At 47.3% G+C, this 13,749-nt stretch overlaps 2 protein-coding genes across 2 annotated transcripts in view; one reads left to right on the forward strand and one right to left on the reverse strand.

The window, feature by feature from the left end:
* Positions 1–6,604: 6,604 nt before the first annotated feature.
* On the reverse strand, positions 6,605–10,935 carry MARS2 (methionyl-tRNA synthetase 2, mitochondrial). Its single transcript, XM_015406148.1, has 3 exons — positions 10,695–10,935; positions 8,481–8,815; positions 6,605–7,777 (listed from the first exon to the last, which is right to left on the reverse strand). Exons 1-3 carry the CDS (start codon positions 10,909–10,911, stop codon positions 6,605–6,607), a joined length of 1,725 nt encoding a protein of 574 aa, XP_015261634.1. The 5' UTR covers positions 10,912–10,935.
* Positions 10,936–11,055: 120 nt separating this feature from the next.
* AIFM1 (apoptosis inducing factor, mitochondria associated 1) overlaps positions 11,056–13,749 on the forward strand; it is a 29,936-nt gene continuing 27,242 nt past the window's right edge. The window contains 1 exon segment of the mRNA XM_015406152.1: positions 11,056–11,207. Within this exon segment, the coding sequence (XP_015261638.1) occupies positions 11,135–11,207 (73 nt within the window). The 5' untranslated portion in view covers positions 11,056–11,134.

Genomic DNA, 13,749 nt, shown 5'->3' on the forward strand with positions numbered 1-13,749 from the left:
TTGGACGCGTCCGCCTGTGCCCAGTGGCTCTTCCCAGCCGATCCATCCCAGGGCTGTCCTCTTCTGTCTCCGAGAATGCAAAGGGCCCCGTTGCTAGACGCAGAGAAGGCGCACGCCCTGGGTCATAAGAACATAAGAGATGGCAATGTTGGATCAGGCCAAAGGCCCATGCAGTCCAACACTCTGTATCACACAGTGGCCAGAAATACCAGGTGCCATCAGGAGGTCCACCAGTGGGGCCAGGACAGTAGAAGCCATCCCGAGGAAGCAAACGCTGCCCGCTGCCGCAAGGAGATGCCGGGCGCGTTTGGACGGAGCTACAGGCGCCTGCGAGTGAGCGCGGCCAAGAACGGGCAGCCAGTTCTTTATGAGATGGAGGTGGCTAGTGTGTGTGGCTCAGAGGTGTTATTTCGTGGGAAAGCCTTTCCCGGATTCCCGAGCGGGGCGGGTATTTAAGCAGGCACCCTAAGCCACCGGGAAAACTATTTCTGGAGATTGATGGATACAGGTTCAATTTGGAGGATCTCGGGAGTGATGGAGAAGGCGTGCCGAACGCCTCCTTCATAAGGCTTCAGGTAGTCCAAAAGGTTGCAGTGGTCCAAAGGAAAATCCAGAAATACCTACATGATGCCTGTTATTGTGCGTTAAGTGCCCTCAAGTCGCAGCAGGTTATAGTGACCCCAGCAAGGGGCTTTCCAGGCAAGTGACAGGCAGAGAAGGTTTGCCATGGCCTTCCTCTGCAGAGTTTTCCTTGGTGGTCTCCCTCCCAAGTACCAACCCTGCTTAACTTAGGAGATCTGATGACATTAGGCTATGCTGCTTTCCCTCCCAACCACTTTTATTTGTTGTTGTTCAGTCGCACAGTCGAGTCCGACTCTTAGCGACCCCATGGACCAGATCACGCCAGGCCTTTAGGTCTTCCGCTGTCCTCTGAAGTTTGCTCAACTTCATGTTCGTTGCATCTGTGACACTGTCTAACCATCTCATCCTTTGCCATCCTCGTTTTCTTTTACCTTCAATGTTTCCCAGCATCAGGGTCTTCTCCAGTGAGTGCTCCCTTCTCATTTGGTGCCCAAAGTATTTGAGCTTCAGCTTCATTATCTGGCCTTCCAGGGAACAGTCAGGGTTGATTTCTTTTAGGATTGACTGATTTGATCTTCTTGCAGTCCAAGGGACTTTTTTTAGGACTGACTAAAATGACACAAAGCAAGGTGCAAGCTTCCGAGTTCTCAAAAACTCTTTAACAAGCTGGATTTTAAAGGGGAAAGAGAGAAAACACAGGTACCTCAGGCCACGTTCGTAAGGCCCTATCTTGTAAGTCTCCTATGCTTTAAATGACCTGGCTCCATCATTGTTCGAAATTGACGGACATGTCCCTAAAATTGGCCGTCATATTCCAGTTCTTTTATACGCAGGCGCCGCCGTCTTATTCTCATGTTCACGAATCGGACTGAGGCGTCTTCTACACCGATGTTTGACCTACTGTAATAACAACAGGTTAACTTTGAATTATGGGGAAACAAAGATCTTAGTCTTTCCCAAATCCTGGAAACAGTCCTCAAGGACAATTCAGGGAAATCCCATTGAGCAGATCAAATCATTTAAAAACTTAGGGATCAATTTCTACCACAGTGGGAGCTGGGCTACTCATCACAAATGTGCTACTACTCTAGCAAGAAACAGTGCTGAGGCCATCACCTGCTTTTTCTACATGAGAGGCGATATGTCCCAATGGCCGTAAAAGTCTTTAACGCAAAATCTAGTTCAGAATTCCTATATGGCACTCCCATTTGGATAAGTGCAATTAACCAATCAGCAGAGGGTTTAGAATCCTTCTTTTTGTGGAAAATCCTTGGACTTCCTCATTGTGTCCCAATCGGTCAGATGTCCCCAGAAACTCGGGCCTGGCTTTTGACCATCAAATTTTGGTTGTGCCTTCTGTTTAATCCCGACCCGAATTCTTTTACCTTTTTAATGCTGACAGATCATTGTGAACCTAATTGGCTGAAATCAGTCCAAAGAAATTTAGGTCCTTAGGAATACCTTTAGATCCGCTTTATTTATCATCTGCCTCCACAACATTCCATACAATCAAATGCAGGCTTTTAGGTATTCAGTTTCAGTGCCTGACTGAGGCTGCTAGGAAAACTTGTTCTACAATTCATCTGGGATTACCCCAGACACTGGGCCAGAGAGCTACTTATTTTTGCTCTTTAACTGACCCCCATCAAAGAAGGGCATTTATGTTAGCCAGATTTAACGTATTGCCATCGGCTATCTTCTCTGGCAGATGCCATAAAATCCCTTATGAACTTAGACAATGCCCTTGTAGTCAGAGTGCCATTGAATCTGTTGCCCACGTTCTTTTAAATTGCCCATTTTATACTAAGACCCGGGATAAATTTCTGGACTCCCTTCTTTTTAACTGGCGTGGTCTCCCTGAGAGTGTCAAAGTCCAGTTGCTACTCTCGGGGCAAAATTCTTCTATAACTTGCAACGTTGCCTGTTTTCTTCAATCTGCAATTCAAATCAGGGAAACTGTAAACTGATCAGGTTTTTTTTCTTGCTGATTGTTTGTATGACAGCCATATTTTTGATGTATTCCTAAATTTGAATGTACTTTTATCTCTGATATGCCAATAAAGGTTGTCTGTCTGTCTCCTATGTGAAAAAGCACATCTGTTTTCTACTGAGATATTTTTTTTGCTTCCTCTAAGGCAGCCAAGGGTGTTGCCTGACATCAGCAGTGCTTTAAATCTACATACCAGCTCAGCGTTTCACACTGGATACTAATATCCTTAAGATCATAGCTGACAGAAGCAATCCTAATCAGTTTGATCAGTTTTATATAATGGGCCGAGTCCCAGGAAAGCATTCTTACTGCAACCTAAGAAATTTTCTGACCCCTCACTCATTTTTTAAAACATGCACCCTGTTTTTATTTCATTTTGATTGGTCCTAATAAAAGGTGTTATAAAGCTTTTGGCTTGAATTGTAAGATTTTTTTGCATACTCCCATTAATTTTTAATAGATGAAAAAAACCCACCCAAACTCTGATGGAACATTTTCCAAAACGTATTGCTTTTTAAGGCTGGTGGTGTCTTAGAAAGAACATTCCATCTTTTTCCCCCACAAAAGAGGAAATATCCAGTACAGAGTGAATGCTTATTTCTTTAGAACTATTTTATTCCTACACAAATATATGTAGAACGAACTCGTCATCACATATGTTGTACTCAATTATAACTGATTAAAATGGGTTGCAGCCCAACTAGTTAGAATGTATAATATCTTACATCCTTAGCAGAATTACACCTGTCTAAGCCCACTGACCTCAATGGATTTAGAAGGGTATAACTCTGTTTAGGATTGCACTTTCAGTGTAGCTGACTCTTAATTTTCCCATTTCCCACCCAGCTTTCCTGACATGTGCACATGCAAACTGGGGCCAGAAGAATGGGGTTGTATCAACTTGTGCTTGTTCACAGAAATTTCAACAGCTCAGCTCAATGTGACAGCAAATGTGGTGTAGTGGGGATTTCTGCATTGTTACTTTTTTAAAAATATGGATGGATTAAAATAGTTTATTTTGCATTTTAAAAAGTAACTTGGAGGAAAGGTTTTATTTTGCTCTCAGAATATTAAAACATCTGTAGTGCAACTTGTAATAAAGGATCTTTTGTCACTCTTTTTCATGTACATTCGCTTTGTGACTGTTCTCCTCAATTTCAGATGATCTTTCAGTCCTGCATGGGTCCTTTGCTTGTTCCTAAAGACAAACCATTGCAATTCTAAAGTTCTTGACTACAGTCCTAACAGCCACTTAAATTAAGGGTATTTGCTTCACACATAAAAAGGGCCAAGATTGAGCTTGCTTGGCCGTATCTGGTATCCAAAGGTTTTAATTACATTAATTACTCTTAAAGGTTGGTTCAGCCACAAGCTCTTCTGGGATCACCTCCAGCACTGCACTCCTGCCTCAATTAAAAATTGCTTCACCTCCTGTAGCTTCCAGGATTGGCTGCAACGGGGTGAGACGTTTATAGCATCCATAAATCTACAGTCACTTGCAGAGGTGGCGTTTCATCCATCAGTAAGAAATCGATAGAAATCACCCCCTTCTTACTCCTGGTAGAGTCGCTCCAATTTCCTCCAGCACTTAGGTCTCATGCATAAATTCGTTGAGATATGGTTTTGTCATTTGCTTTCCCTGTTTCTTGGTGGAGAATTTAACAGTACTGACCTACACAGGCTGTTGACTTCATTGGACATAAAAGGGTGTAACCGTGTTTAGGATTTCACTGCAACACATCCTGATCTTATTGCATTGTTCATTGATGTCTTGCATGAGACAATTCATTGTTTGCACTGATTCCTAGTTCTGGCATCCTATGCCATTGTTCACTGATTGTTTTATGGTGGTGGATTGCATCTTTTTGTATTCCATAATCTGCCTTGACACAGGGAGAAAGGTAGGCTATAAAGTAAATAAATACCAGGAATACCATTCTAGAAGCAAGATGTCAGGGGGAATGAGCAAAGGGGTGTATTAGACATGGCTGGTTCACACACACACGTTCAACTCTTACTCAGTCCCAGCATCGTGCTAAACGTAGTGCATATATCACAGCACCAATCACATATAAAACTTTCCGCTTCTCATGCAATGCCTTGTGATGCAATAAGGTCATCCATTGAGAAGCAAGCCCTTGAATACACATGTGAATGTACATATACAACGAAGAGTCCTGCACCACCGTATTGTGGTATAATAAGCCAACAATACATACATTAGGCTTTGAAGTGCCACATCATCATTGCTTTTGTTGCAATGGTTTGACAAATTCCAGAAGGGGAGCCATGTTAAGCCCATGGCAGCCAAAACAACAAAACAGTTTTGTGGAACCTCAAAACTTAACACATTTTTCATGGCACAAGCTTTTGTGATCCAGAACGCAAAGGGCTACTCCTTTGGAACCTGAAACCACAGGCACCACTCAGCGTGGCTTTTGCTAGTGGGGGATGACCTCTGGTGATGCCCTTTGAGTCAGGAATGAAATTTACTGGGGAGAACAGCACAAAGGAACAGAGACGGAGTCCTGCGATCCCCTTTACCTGTGCAGGGGTTGAGGGGGGATGGGTACTCAACATCCATAGCACAGCAAAGGAACACTAGCAGATACAGAAACTGTTTCTACATATCTGTTGCTGCATTGTATGGATTCAGCTGAACAACTGAAATAGTGACACCTCTACAGGGGGATAATTTTTTTCTTCTGAATAGTGAGTTTTGCTGACGAACAGACTTCAATACCCCCCCTAATAAATGGTGAAACTGCAGGTAGTGTTCATCTTGGTTATTACTTGGAAACAAGCTACGCCACTCCCAAAGGTTCAGGCTGCAATGTGGCTTCATTGGCTTAACTCTCTGCCCAAATCCGTTCATTCTTGCGTCTGTTTGGAGGTCAGAACTAAACTGCAGCAAATGCAAAAGGGCGACACCAATGAGACTGCATTTAAAAACAGCAAACCAAACCAGGATGCCACCATTGGTCAGTAAGCCAAAAGGTGATGGTAGTCAAAGGCATCTGGGCACAACTGTGATCTGTAGTTCTCTTGCTTTGGTAGGTTTAGAGGGTCGGGTGCCAGTCTGAAAGTGCCGGGGGGGAAAGGGGGGCAACTGCAGGAAGGCAGGGACCCACACGTTCATGGTAAAGAGTTGTGTTATTATCAGGCCCGTGGGCAGGATCTTTTTGTTTGGGAGCATTTGAAACTTGAAGGGAGCAGTTAAATGACAGTTAATTAAATTAATCTGAAAGCCTGTCTTTAAAGGGAGAGGGGCTCCAAGCCTGTTTCCAGCCCTTCCTTTCAAGGGACAGGGTAGCAAGTGTGTCAGTTCTTAGGAAACAGCCACTCAGAGGGCATTTACTTGCCTTCAGAAGGCATTTCAATGCCTTTTGAGTCCCTTCCACGGGGCAAGAAAGCTTAGAAAGGCACTCAATTTAGTTTGCATGTTTCCCAAAGGCTCATGGGAATGCTTTTGAAAGACTCACCATGACTTAGATGGTATACAACAGGACTGGGCTAGCAGAAAGGGGGCTTGCTGGAGATGTACTGAAGGTGCCACTCTTGTGCCTTTCTAAGCTTTCTGGCCCTGTGGAAGGGAACTCAAAAGGTAATGAAATGCTTTCTGAAGGAAATTAAACACCCTCTGAGCTGTCTCTTCCCAGGTCCCATGATACCCCCCTCCCAATTTTACAGTGGGAGGAAGAGGGAAGCCTGAAGGCAAACTGAGTCTCACCTGGCTGCTGGGGGTGGGGGTTGTCTCTCCTCAAAAATAAGATTTCTGGCATGGCTATTTGTGGAGCAGGGCTTTTAAATTAAGAGGGCAGGGCCCTGAAATGCCCCACTGTAGCTACGGGCCTGCTTATTATGCCATCTCAAAATTTGGGCAGGTTACTTTATCAGAAGGTGCTGTTGCAACACCAACCGGAAAGAGCATACACACCCTGCGCCAACACTCACTTGCCAAGACATCATCCTTAGACAACAGTAGCCAATTTTACTCCCAAACTGTCACCTGCAGATTTAGTAGTTAAATGTTTAAAGACCCCCATGGCTTCTGGCTTTGGATTTCTCCAGCTTGGGAAACAAGAGCCCAGTGTCAGAACCAAGGTTCCTCCCTTCAAAAGGGCACCGCTCATCATGGAAGCGAGACAGAAATGCCAAGTCCCTTAAAGATCTTTCTGAGGGACCAACGCCTAGCCTGGTGAGCAGCTTATCGGCAGTGGAAGGAATCACCGGTTGCAGGAGGAGCCCATAAACCCGAAGACACTCCAGGGTGACATGGAGGATGGTGTCCAACCACTGCTGCTGCGAGGGATCGTCACGACTCAGTTTCCAGGGCTTATGCCTCTGGATGAAGCCGTTGGTCTGCCTTGCACAGTCAATAATGGATTCCAAAGCCTTGTAGATCCGAAAGCGTTCGAAGTCACGGCTCACTTGCAGAGGAAGCTCCTTCACTGAAGACACTAGCTTGTAGTCCTCTGCAGAAGCCTTGCCAAGTCCCCTTCCATTCTGAGCACCCACGTCTTTAGGGAAACAGGCTTCTGAGAAACGCGGGTAGGTCCCACTGGGATTCAGGCTGCTGGCTGTGCAGCGATTGAGGAGCCCTCCCAAGACATCTGCCAGTTCTGAGTTGACCAACTTGACGACCTTCTCATCATAGTAGTCGCAGTCTCGCTCGGGGACACCCTGTCTGAGCAGGAAATACCGAAACCCATCCACTGTATATCGCTGGAAACAGGCTCTTGGGTCCACCACGTTGCCCAGGCTCTTCGACATCTTTTGTCCTTGCGCTGTCCAATGGGAGTGGACAAAGATCTGCTCTGGAGGGTCCAACCCAGCTGCCATCAGTAGGGCAGGCCAGTAGATGGCGTGGAACTTGAGGATATCTTTGCCCACAATGTGGCAGGCCACAGGCCACCAGTCATGGTGTGCGTCAGGATAACCCACAACAGTGAGGTAGTTCACCAGGGCATCCACCCAGACGTAGATGGTTTGCGTTGAGTCTCCGGGGACAGGGATGCCCCACTGCAGTCGGTTTCGGTCACGTGATACGGAAAGGTCTGGCAGATCCTGTTTCAGCCACTGGAGCACCTGCTGGTAGAATGGCTCAGGGGTTATGGTAAGCCTACTCTCCTGGAGCAATCTCAGCAGTGGCTCCTGGAACTCAGATAGTCTGAACATGTAGTTTTCTTCATTGGTCCAGTGTACCTGAAGCAAGAGAGAAATGGGTCACAGTGTTTCCATTGGCCTGGCTGTCTGTTCCTCTTCTCATTCAATTGAATTATCGCACCAAGCCATGGTTTGCTCTAACTACAGTTTAGAATCCAAACCACAGTTTGAGCTTCCAAATACGCAACACACAAACCATTATTTCTAACTGCTCAGCACTCCTGGATCTCTGGCGCAACATCATCCGGGAGGCAGAACTACATCCACAACGATGGCTATCAATTTAGGTATCTTATCAAATCATGGTTGGAAAACATGTATCAAACTCTGGTTTAATAAATAAATAAATTCTAATTCTGGGTTTGCTAACTGATCATAAACTGTAGTTTGTTAGTTCAGACATCATACTAAGCCATAACTTAGTGTCTGTAACCATGGTTTGGTGTGGGCTAAATTGAATCACTTTGCCTCTTATACCCACTCTCTCTCACTCACACACACATATATAGTTGCAAGGGAGTAGAATTTTTTGTGGAATGGACTTTCCCTAAACATCCCAGTTCTTGGGCAGAACTGGGCCTCTCTGGGTAACGAATCCCATAAATATGTGGCCACCACAGAGAAGGTGCTGATCCATACCCAGGAGGATACTTCCTTAAGTGAAGGAATTCAAAGCAGGGCCTTCCTAGCAGATCTTACTATAAGGCATAGTAGGAACTCATACAGTTTTCCTTCTTGGTACCTGGTGGCCGCTTTCCAGTGAGACCATGTGCCGGCAGCCGTGGGAGTCAGGGCGCTCAGTGACCTGAGAAGCCGCTAGGAAAGTCTCCTCAGCAGTGCAGTACCAGCCTTCGTATTTGGCCCGATAAAGCCAGCTCCGTTCCCGCAGGGTGATCCAGAAGTGCTCCACTGCCTGTCTATGCCGTGGCTCCGTGGTGCGGATGAAGTCAGTATAAGAGATGCCTGCCTGGGTAAAGAGCTCCTGGAATTCCGCTGACACACGATCGCAGAAGTGCTGAGGCAAACTGCCTGCCGCCGCAGCTGTCGTCTGGATTTTCAGCCCATGTTCATCTGTTCCTGGGCAGAGAAACAGGACAGCATGATGGACAAAGAATTCAATCCTGCCTCTAACTCTGCCTCTAACTCTAACTGCCTCTGGGGAACTGCAGGAATTCCGTCTATAGCATTACCAAGCTCTTTTCCCCATACATCAACAATGTACATATTGTTTGCCTAAGGTTACCAACCTCCAGGTGGGGTCTGGAGATCTCCAGGGCTCTAACTCTGCCTCTAACTAACTGTCTCTGGGGAACTGCAGGAATTCCGTCTATAGCATTACCAAGCTCTTTTCCCCATACATCAACAATGTACGTACTGTTTGCCTAAGGTTACCAACCTCCAGGTGGGGTCTGGAGATCTCCAGGGCAGTTTAGGAACTTCATACGAAGGAGATCAGTTCACCTGGAGAAAACAGCTGTTTTGGAGGGTGCATTCTATGGCATTATATCTTCCTCATGTCCGTCCCCTCCCCGGGCTCTGCCCCCCCAAAAACTCCAGGAATTTTCCAACCTGGAGTTGGCTTGGCAACTGTGCACTTGCCCCACCAATAAGAAATTGGACTGCAGGGAGCAGGTGAAGACTGATAAGCACAGCTGACATTTAAACTTAATTCACACTATTATAGATGAGCATGCCTCCCCCAAATCACAAACATCCATGGAGAAAAATGCTGTCAATGGCTATGAGCGATGACAACCAAATTCACAGCAACCCTATGAAGTAGGTTAGGCTGAGAGTCTCTGAGTGGCCCAGAGAGCTTCAGGGCAGTTTAGGAACTATTAAAAAGAGACGCATGGATGGACAGATTAAAGGAAGAGACACCCCCTCTCCCCGAATGATCCGTAAAACCTAGTAACTTCCTTGCCTAAAACTAAGCACCTCACGCCTGGAGACATTCCCCACAGGCCTGTCTCTCTCTCTCTCTCTCTCTCTCTCTGTCTCTCTCTCTCTCTGTCTCTCTCTCTCTGTCTCTCTCTGTGTGCTTGGGTCTCCATCGAGCGTTCCGCACCAGCTAAGCGTGCCCAGTTCTATACTGCGAAAAGTTGCAGCGCAAGTCAATCAAGACAGTCAGCCGCGTCAGTCTGTTGCAGCAGCAAAGGTAAAGGTTTCCCTTGCTCAAAAGCCAGTCAAGTCTGACTCTAGGGTTGCGGTGCTCATCTCCGTTTCAAAGCCGAAGAGCCAGCGCTGTCCGAAGACGTTTCCGTGGTCATGTGGCCGGCATGACTAAACACCAAGGCGCAAGGAACGCTGTTACCTTCCCACCGAAGTGGTACCTATTTATCTACTTGCAATTTCTTGCTTTCGAACTGCTAGGTTGGCAGGAGCTGGAACTAGAGACGGGAGCTCACTCCGTCAGGGCACACTCGGGTCTTGAACTGCTGAACTACCGACCTTCCACAGCCTGCCGTTCAGCGTCTTAACCACTTGAGCCACCGCAGCTCCTCAGGGCAGTTTAGGAACTATTAAAAAGAGACGCATGGATGGACAGATTAAAGGAAGAGACACCCCCTCTCCCCAAATGATCCATAAAACCTAGTAACTGCCTTGCCTAAAACTAAGCACCTCACGCCTGGAGACATTCCCCACGGGCCTCTCTCTGTCTCTCTCTCTCTGTCTCTCTCTCTCTCTCTGCTTGGGTCTCCATCGAGCGTTCCGCACCAGCTAAGCGTGCCCAGTTCTATACTGCGAAAAGTTGCAGCGCAAGTCAATCAAGGCAGCCAGCCGCGTCAGTCTGTTGCAGCAGCGCAAAACCCACCACAAAAACGAACTTAGACTTGTACGCCGGTTGCATTTAGTCCCTAGAGCGCGGCTGGTTCCCTCTCTAAACTGGCATCTGCAGCGGCTTTACTCCCGCCACTACAGCCGCCGCCGTCGCCACCCCTCCCACCCCACTGACCGGTAGCGAAGCGCCCTCCCCGCTCGTGCAGCTCTCGATGCCGGTGCAGCGCGTCGGCCAGAAGCGCCGAGTAAAGGTGCCCGATGTGCGGAGAGCCATTCGCGTAAAAGATGGGCGTGGAGAGGAGCTGGCGGCCGGGAGAGGCGCAGCTTTGGCGACGGCGGCAGCACCGTCTCCCCCACAGCGGCCGCAGGAAGACCGGCAAAAGTATCCGCATGTCGCGAGCGAGGCGCGGCTGCCAGAGGAGACCGCTGCCCGCCTCCACCAAGAGCACGGAGAACTGGCGTCCTAGAGCGGTGTCGCCGCCGCGCGAGAGTACGCCTGCGCAATGCCATCGGCATGCGCATGCGCAGAACGAACCGTTCTTCTCCCCCTTTCACAGGCGGTGGGAACGGGAGCGCAGGTGGCCGCGGCCGGTGCTCGTAGCCGTCACCGCCGTCATGTTCCGGTGCCGCGTGGCTGCTAGGCTGGTGCGGGCGCTCGGCCCAAGGTCGCGGGGTCGGGCGGGGGCAGGTGAGAGGGAGTCTCCGGGGGTGGTCTTGACGAGGGGGAAAGAGGGGAGCTCTCCAGAAGGGCTGCCCTGCCTTCTTTTCTCTCTTCCCAGTTACCCAGTAGCAGAAGGGGGTAATGGGCTACGCGTAGCATATTTACAAAGCAAGCAAATAAATCGGAGTTTTATGAGTACGTGAAAGCGTTACGCAGTCGTTCAGCGTCGGTCATTAACTAGTTGGAAACTTTTTATCTGTTGCAAACTTGGCATAAGTATAGATCCAGGTGGGTAGCCGTGTTGGTCTGAAGCAGTAGAACCAGTCGATTTTGACATATTTGTTTGCTTCACTGCTTCCCACCCCCCCCGAATTAAATCCAAACGGTGGCCCCAGTCACATGGCAAAGTTGCCGCACGAGAGGCACGGATGGTGGGCGGATTATCCGGGCGCGATCACACCCCAACATCTGCGAAGTGGAGCGCACCCGTGGCTTACCGCCAACAAAAAAAAACTAGTACCTCCAAGGTACTAATAAACGTTTGCCACGGGCTGCCTCCAGACGCCCGTGGTGTGATCGTGCTGGCGCCGAGGGAAGGACCTGTGGTGTGCCGCAGGCGCGTCTGATCGCGTAATAGCGGATCAAACTGTGCCGGGGCAATTAGCCACGCCTCCCCCCCCCCCGGGGATTTCGGGACTGTGTGGTGACCTTATAAACTTAGCGTGTTATTCCTGTTTGCATGTGTTAAAACATCATTATCTGTTGCTGATTTGCTGCTCAGCCTTTGCCTTATGTGAACGGACGGGTAAATTCCATTGCATTGTATCTGAGGAACTGTGCATGCACACGAAAGGTCATACCTTGAATAAAACATTGTCGGTCTTAAAGGTGCTCCTGGACTCAAATGTTTCCATAACTGTATCTGCCACTTGTCTGAAGCCTGGAGAGCAGAGTGACCTATTCTAAGGTCAAGGTTTCAAAGAACACAAACCACGTATGTAACTCATGTAAAAGTTGGCCCTTGTTTGCCAGGAGCTGTAGTGGAAGTCATTGTTAAGTAACACATGTAAACATAACTTTCCCCAGGTTATTAAAGTGAATTAACTAGATCAGCATTCTCCCATGCGAGTTGGATTGGAACCAAGCCCTGTGAATTTCACTGGAGCTTGCTGCTTCAATATCAAGTGCCCTTACGTTCCTAGGCTTCTTGGAAAGGAGAGCCAGGATGGCGTAGTTGTAAGAATTTCAGACTGGGACCTGGGATACTTGGGTTCAAATCCACAAAGCTCACAGAGAAATCTTGGGCCAGTTGCTCTTTCTCAGCCTCGCGTACATAACAGAATAAAATAGGGTAAAGGATGCTGTGAGGGAAAAATGTGGAGAAGAGAGAACCCTGTACTTTACCCTGAGCTCCTTGGAGGAAGGGTAGGATAAAATCTCATTGATAAAAGGAAGCTTGAATTTTTTCTTGTAAAAATTAAAGCTATCATTTCTAATAAAATGCCAGAGCCAAAATGTCCCCAATCGTGGTATGGATGAATTACTATTAAAAAAAACCCCAAACCTAATTTTTTGCTCATGCCTGATAAGCCGCTGTCTCTAGTCTTGTGAAGAGCACCTTTAAAAAACAAAATTCAGATCAACACTGCAGTCAGGATGATGGTAGGAGGGTATTAGGGTTAAAAGAACGGGGAGAGAAGAATTCAGCATGGCTGGCTTGGGAAACGTTAAAGGACAGCATACAGAATCAGCAGTCTCCAAAGTGCTGGCCAACTAAATCAGCAAGCAGAAACCGACATTTTGGGATGTCCGTACATTAAACTAATTGGGCAGTATAGAACTTGGACTGCTGAACTCCTAAAATGATCTGAACTCCTAAAATGATCTGAACTCCTAAAATGATCTAAAATCAAATTTAAGACTGTTGCTCTTCTTAGTAATGAATGACAAGGATGCTCAAACTGCTGGTTTTATTAAATTAAGACTGTGCCTAAAATACCCTGACATTACTAGGAAATGTCCAGCGATCTCAGCACCAACTGTGTGTTTAGCACTGGACAGCGGAAGACAGGAGGGCCTGGCGGGATCTAGTCCATGGGGTCGCGAAGAGTCGGACTCGACTGTGCGACTGAACAACAACAAATGTTTATAGCCTGTTTCTCCTGTGTTTTGGTTTCCAAGTCCAGGCTGAAAAATGCAGTTCTAGGAACAACTGATCAAACTGCTGGAATATGTCAGGTTTGGTTCACTGCATCTTTCTCTACTAGTCAGTCTTAGGCTGAGTTAGGTGAATTCAAATCCACTGATTTCCATGGGTTTACATGTGCCTAACTCTGCAAGACTGTTGTGGAGAGCCTGCAGTTGAAAATTTGGGCAGGTAGAATGTTACTTATCTGATACTATGCTATTGAGGGTGTTGAAGCATAGCTGAAGGTTAACCAAATTGCGTGGCTAATGAATGGCGATGAACAAAAGAATTCTCAGCTGGTGGAAAGTTCTTTGTTTTTTGATATGAATGAAATGTCATGCTACAAGGTGTCTAGATCCAGGGCTATTTTTGGGCAGGAAT

The sequence above is a fragment of the Gekko japonicus genome, unplaced genomic scaffold (genome assembly GCF_001447785.1).
Source record: "Gekko japonicus isolate JY-2015 unplaced genomic scaffold, Gekko_japonicus_V1.1 scaffold1040, whole genome shotgun sequence".
Taxonomy (NCBI): Eukaryota; Metazoa; Chordata; class Lepidosauria; order Squamata; family Gekkonidae; genus Gekko; species Gekko japonicus.

What these genes read in the sequence shown, in the direction of transcription:
- MARS2 (XM_015406148.1), bottom strand. Translation starts at nt 10,911, where the DNA reads ATGCGGATACTTTTGCCGGTCTTCCTGCGGCCGCTGTGGGGGAGACGG. An exon ending in GGGAGGGCGCTTCGCTACCG is followed by an intron (nt 8,816 to 10,694) that starts GTCAGTGGGGTG and finishes TTCTCTGCCCAG; the next exon opens with GAACAGATGAACATGGGCTG. An exon ending in CACTGGAAAGCGGCCACCAG is followed by an intron (nt 7,778 to 8,480) that starts GTACCAAGAAGG and finishes CTCTTGCTTCAG; the next exon opens with GTACACTGGACCAATGAAGA.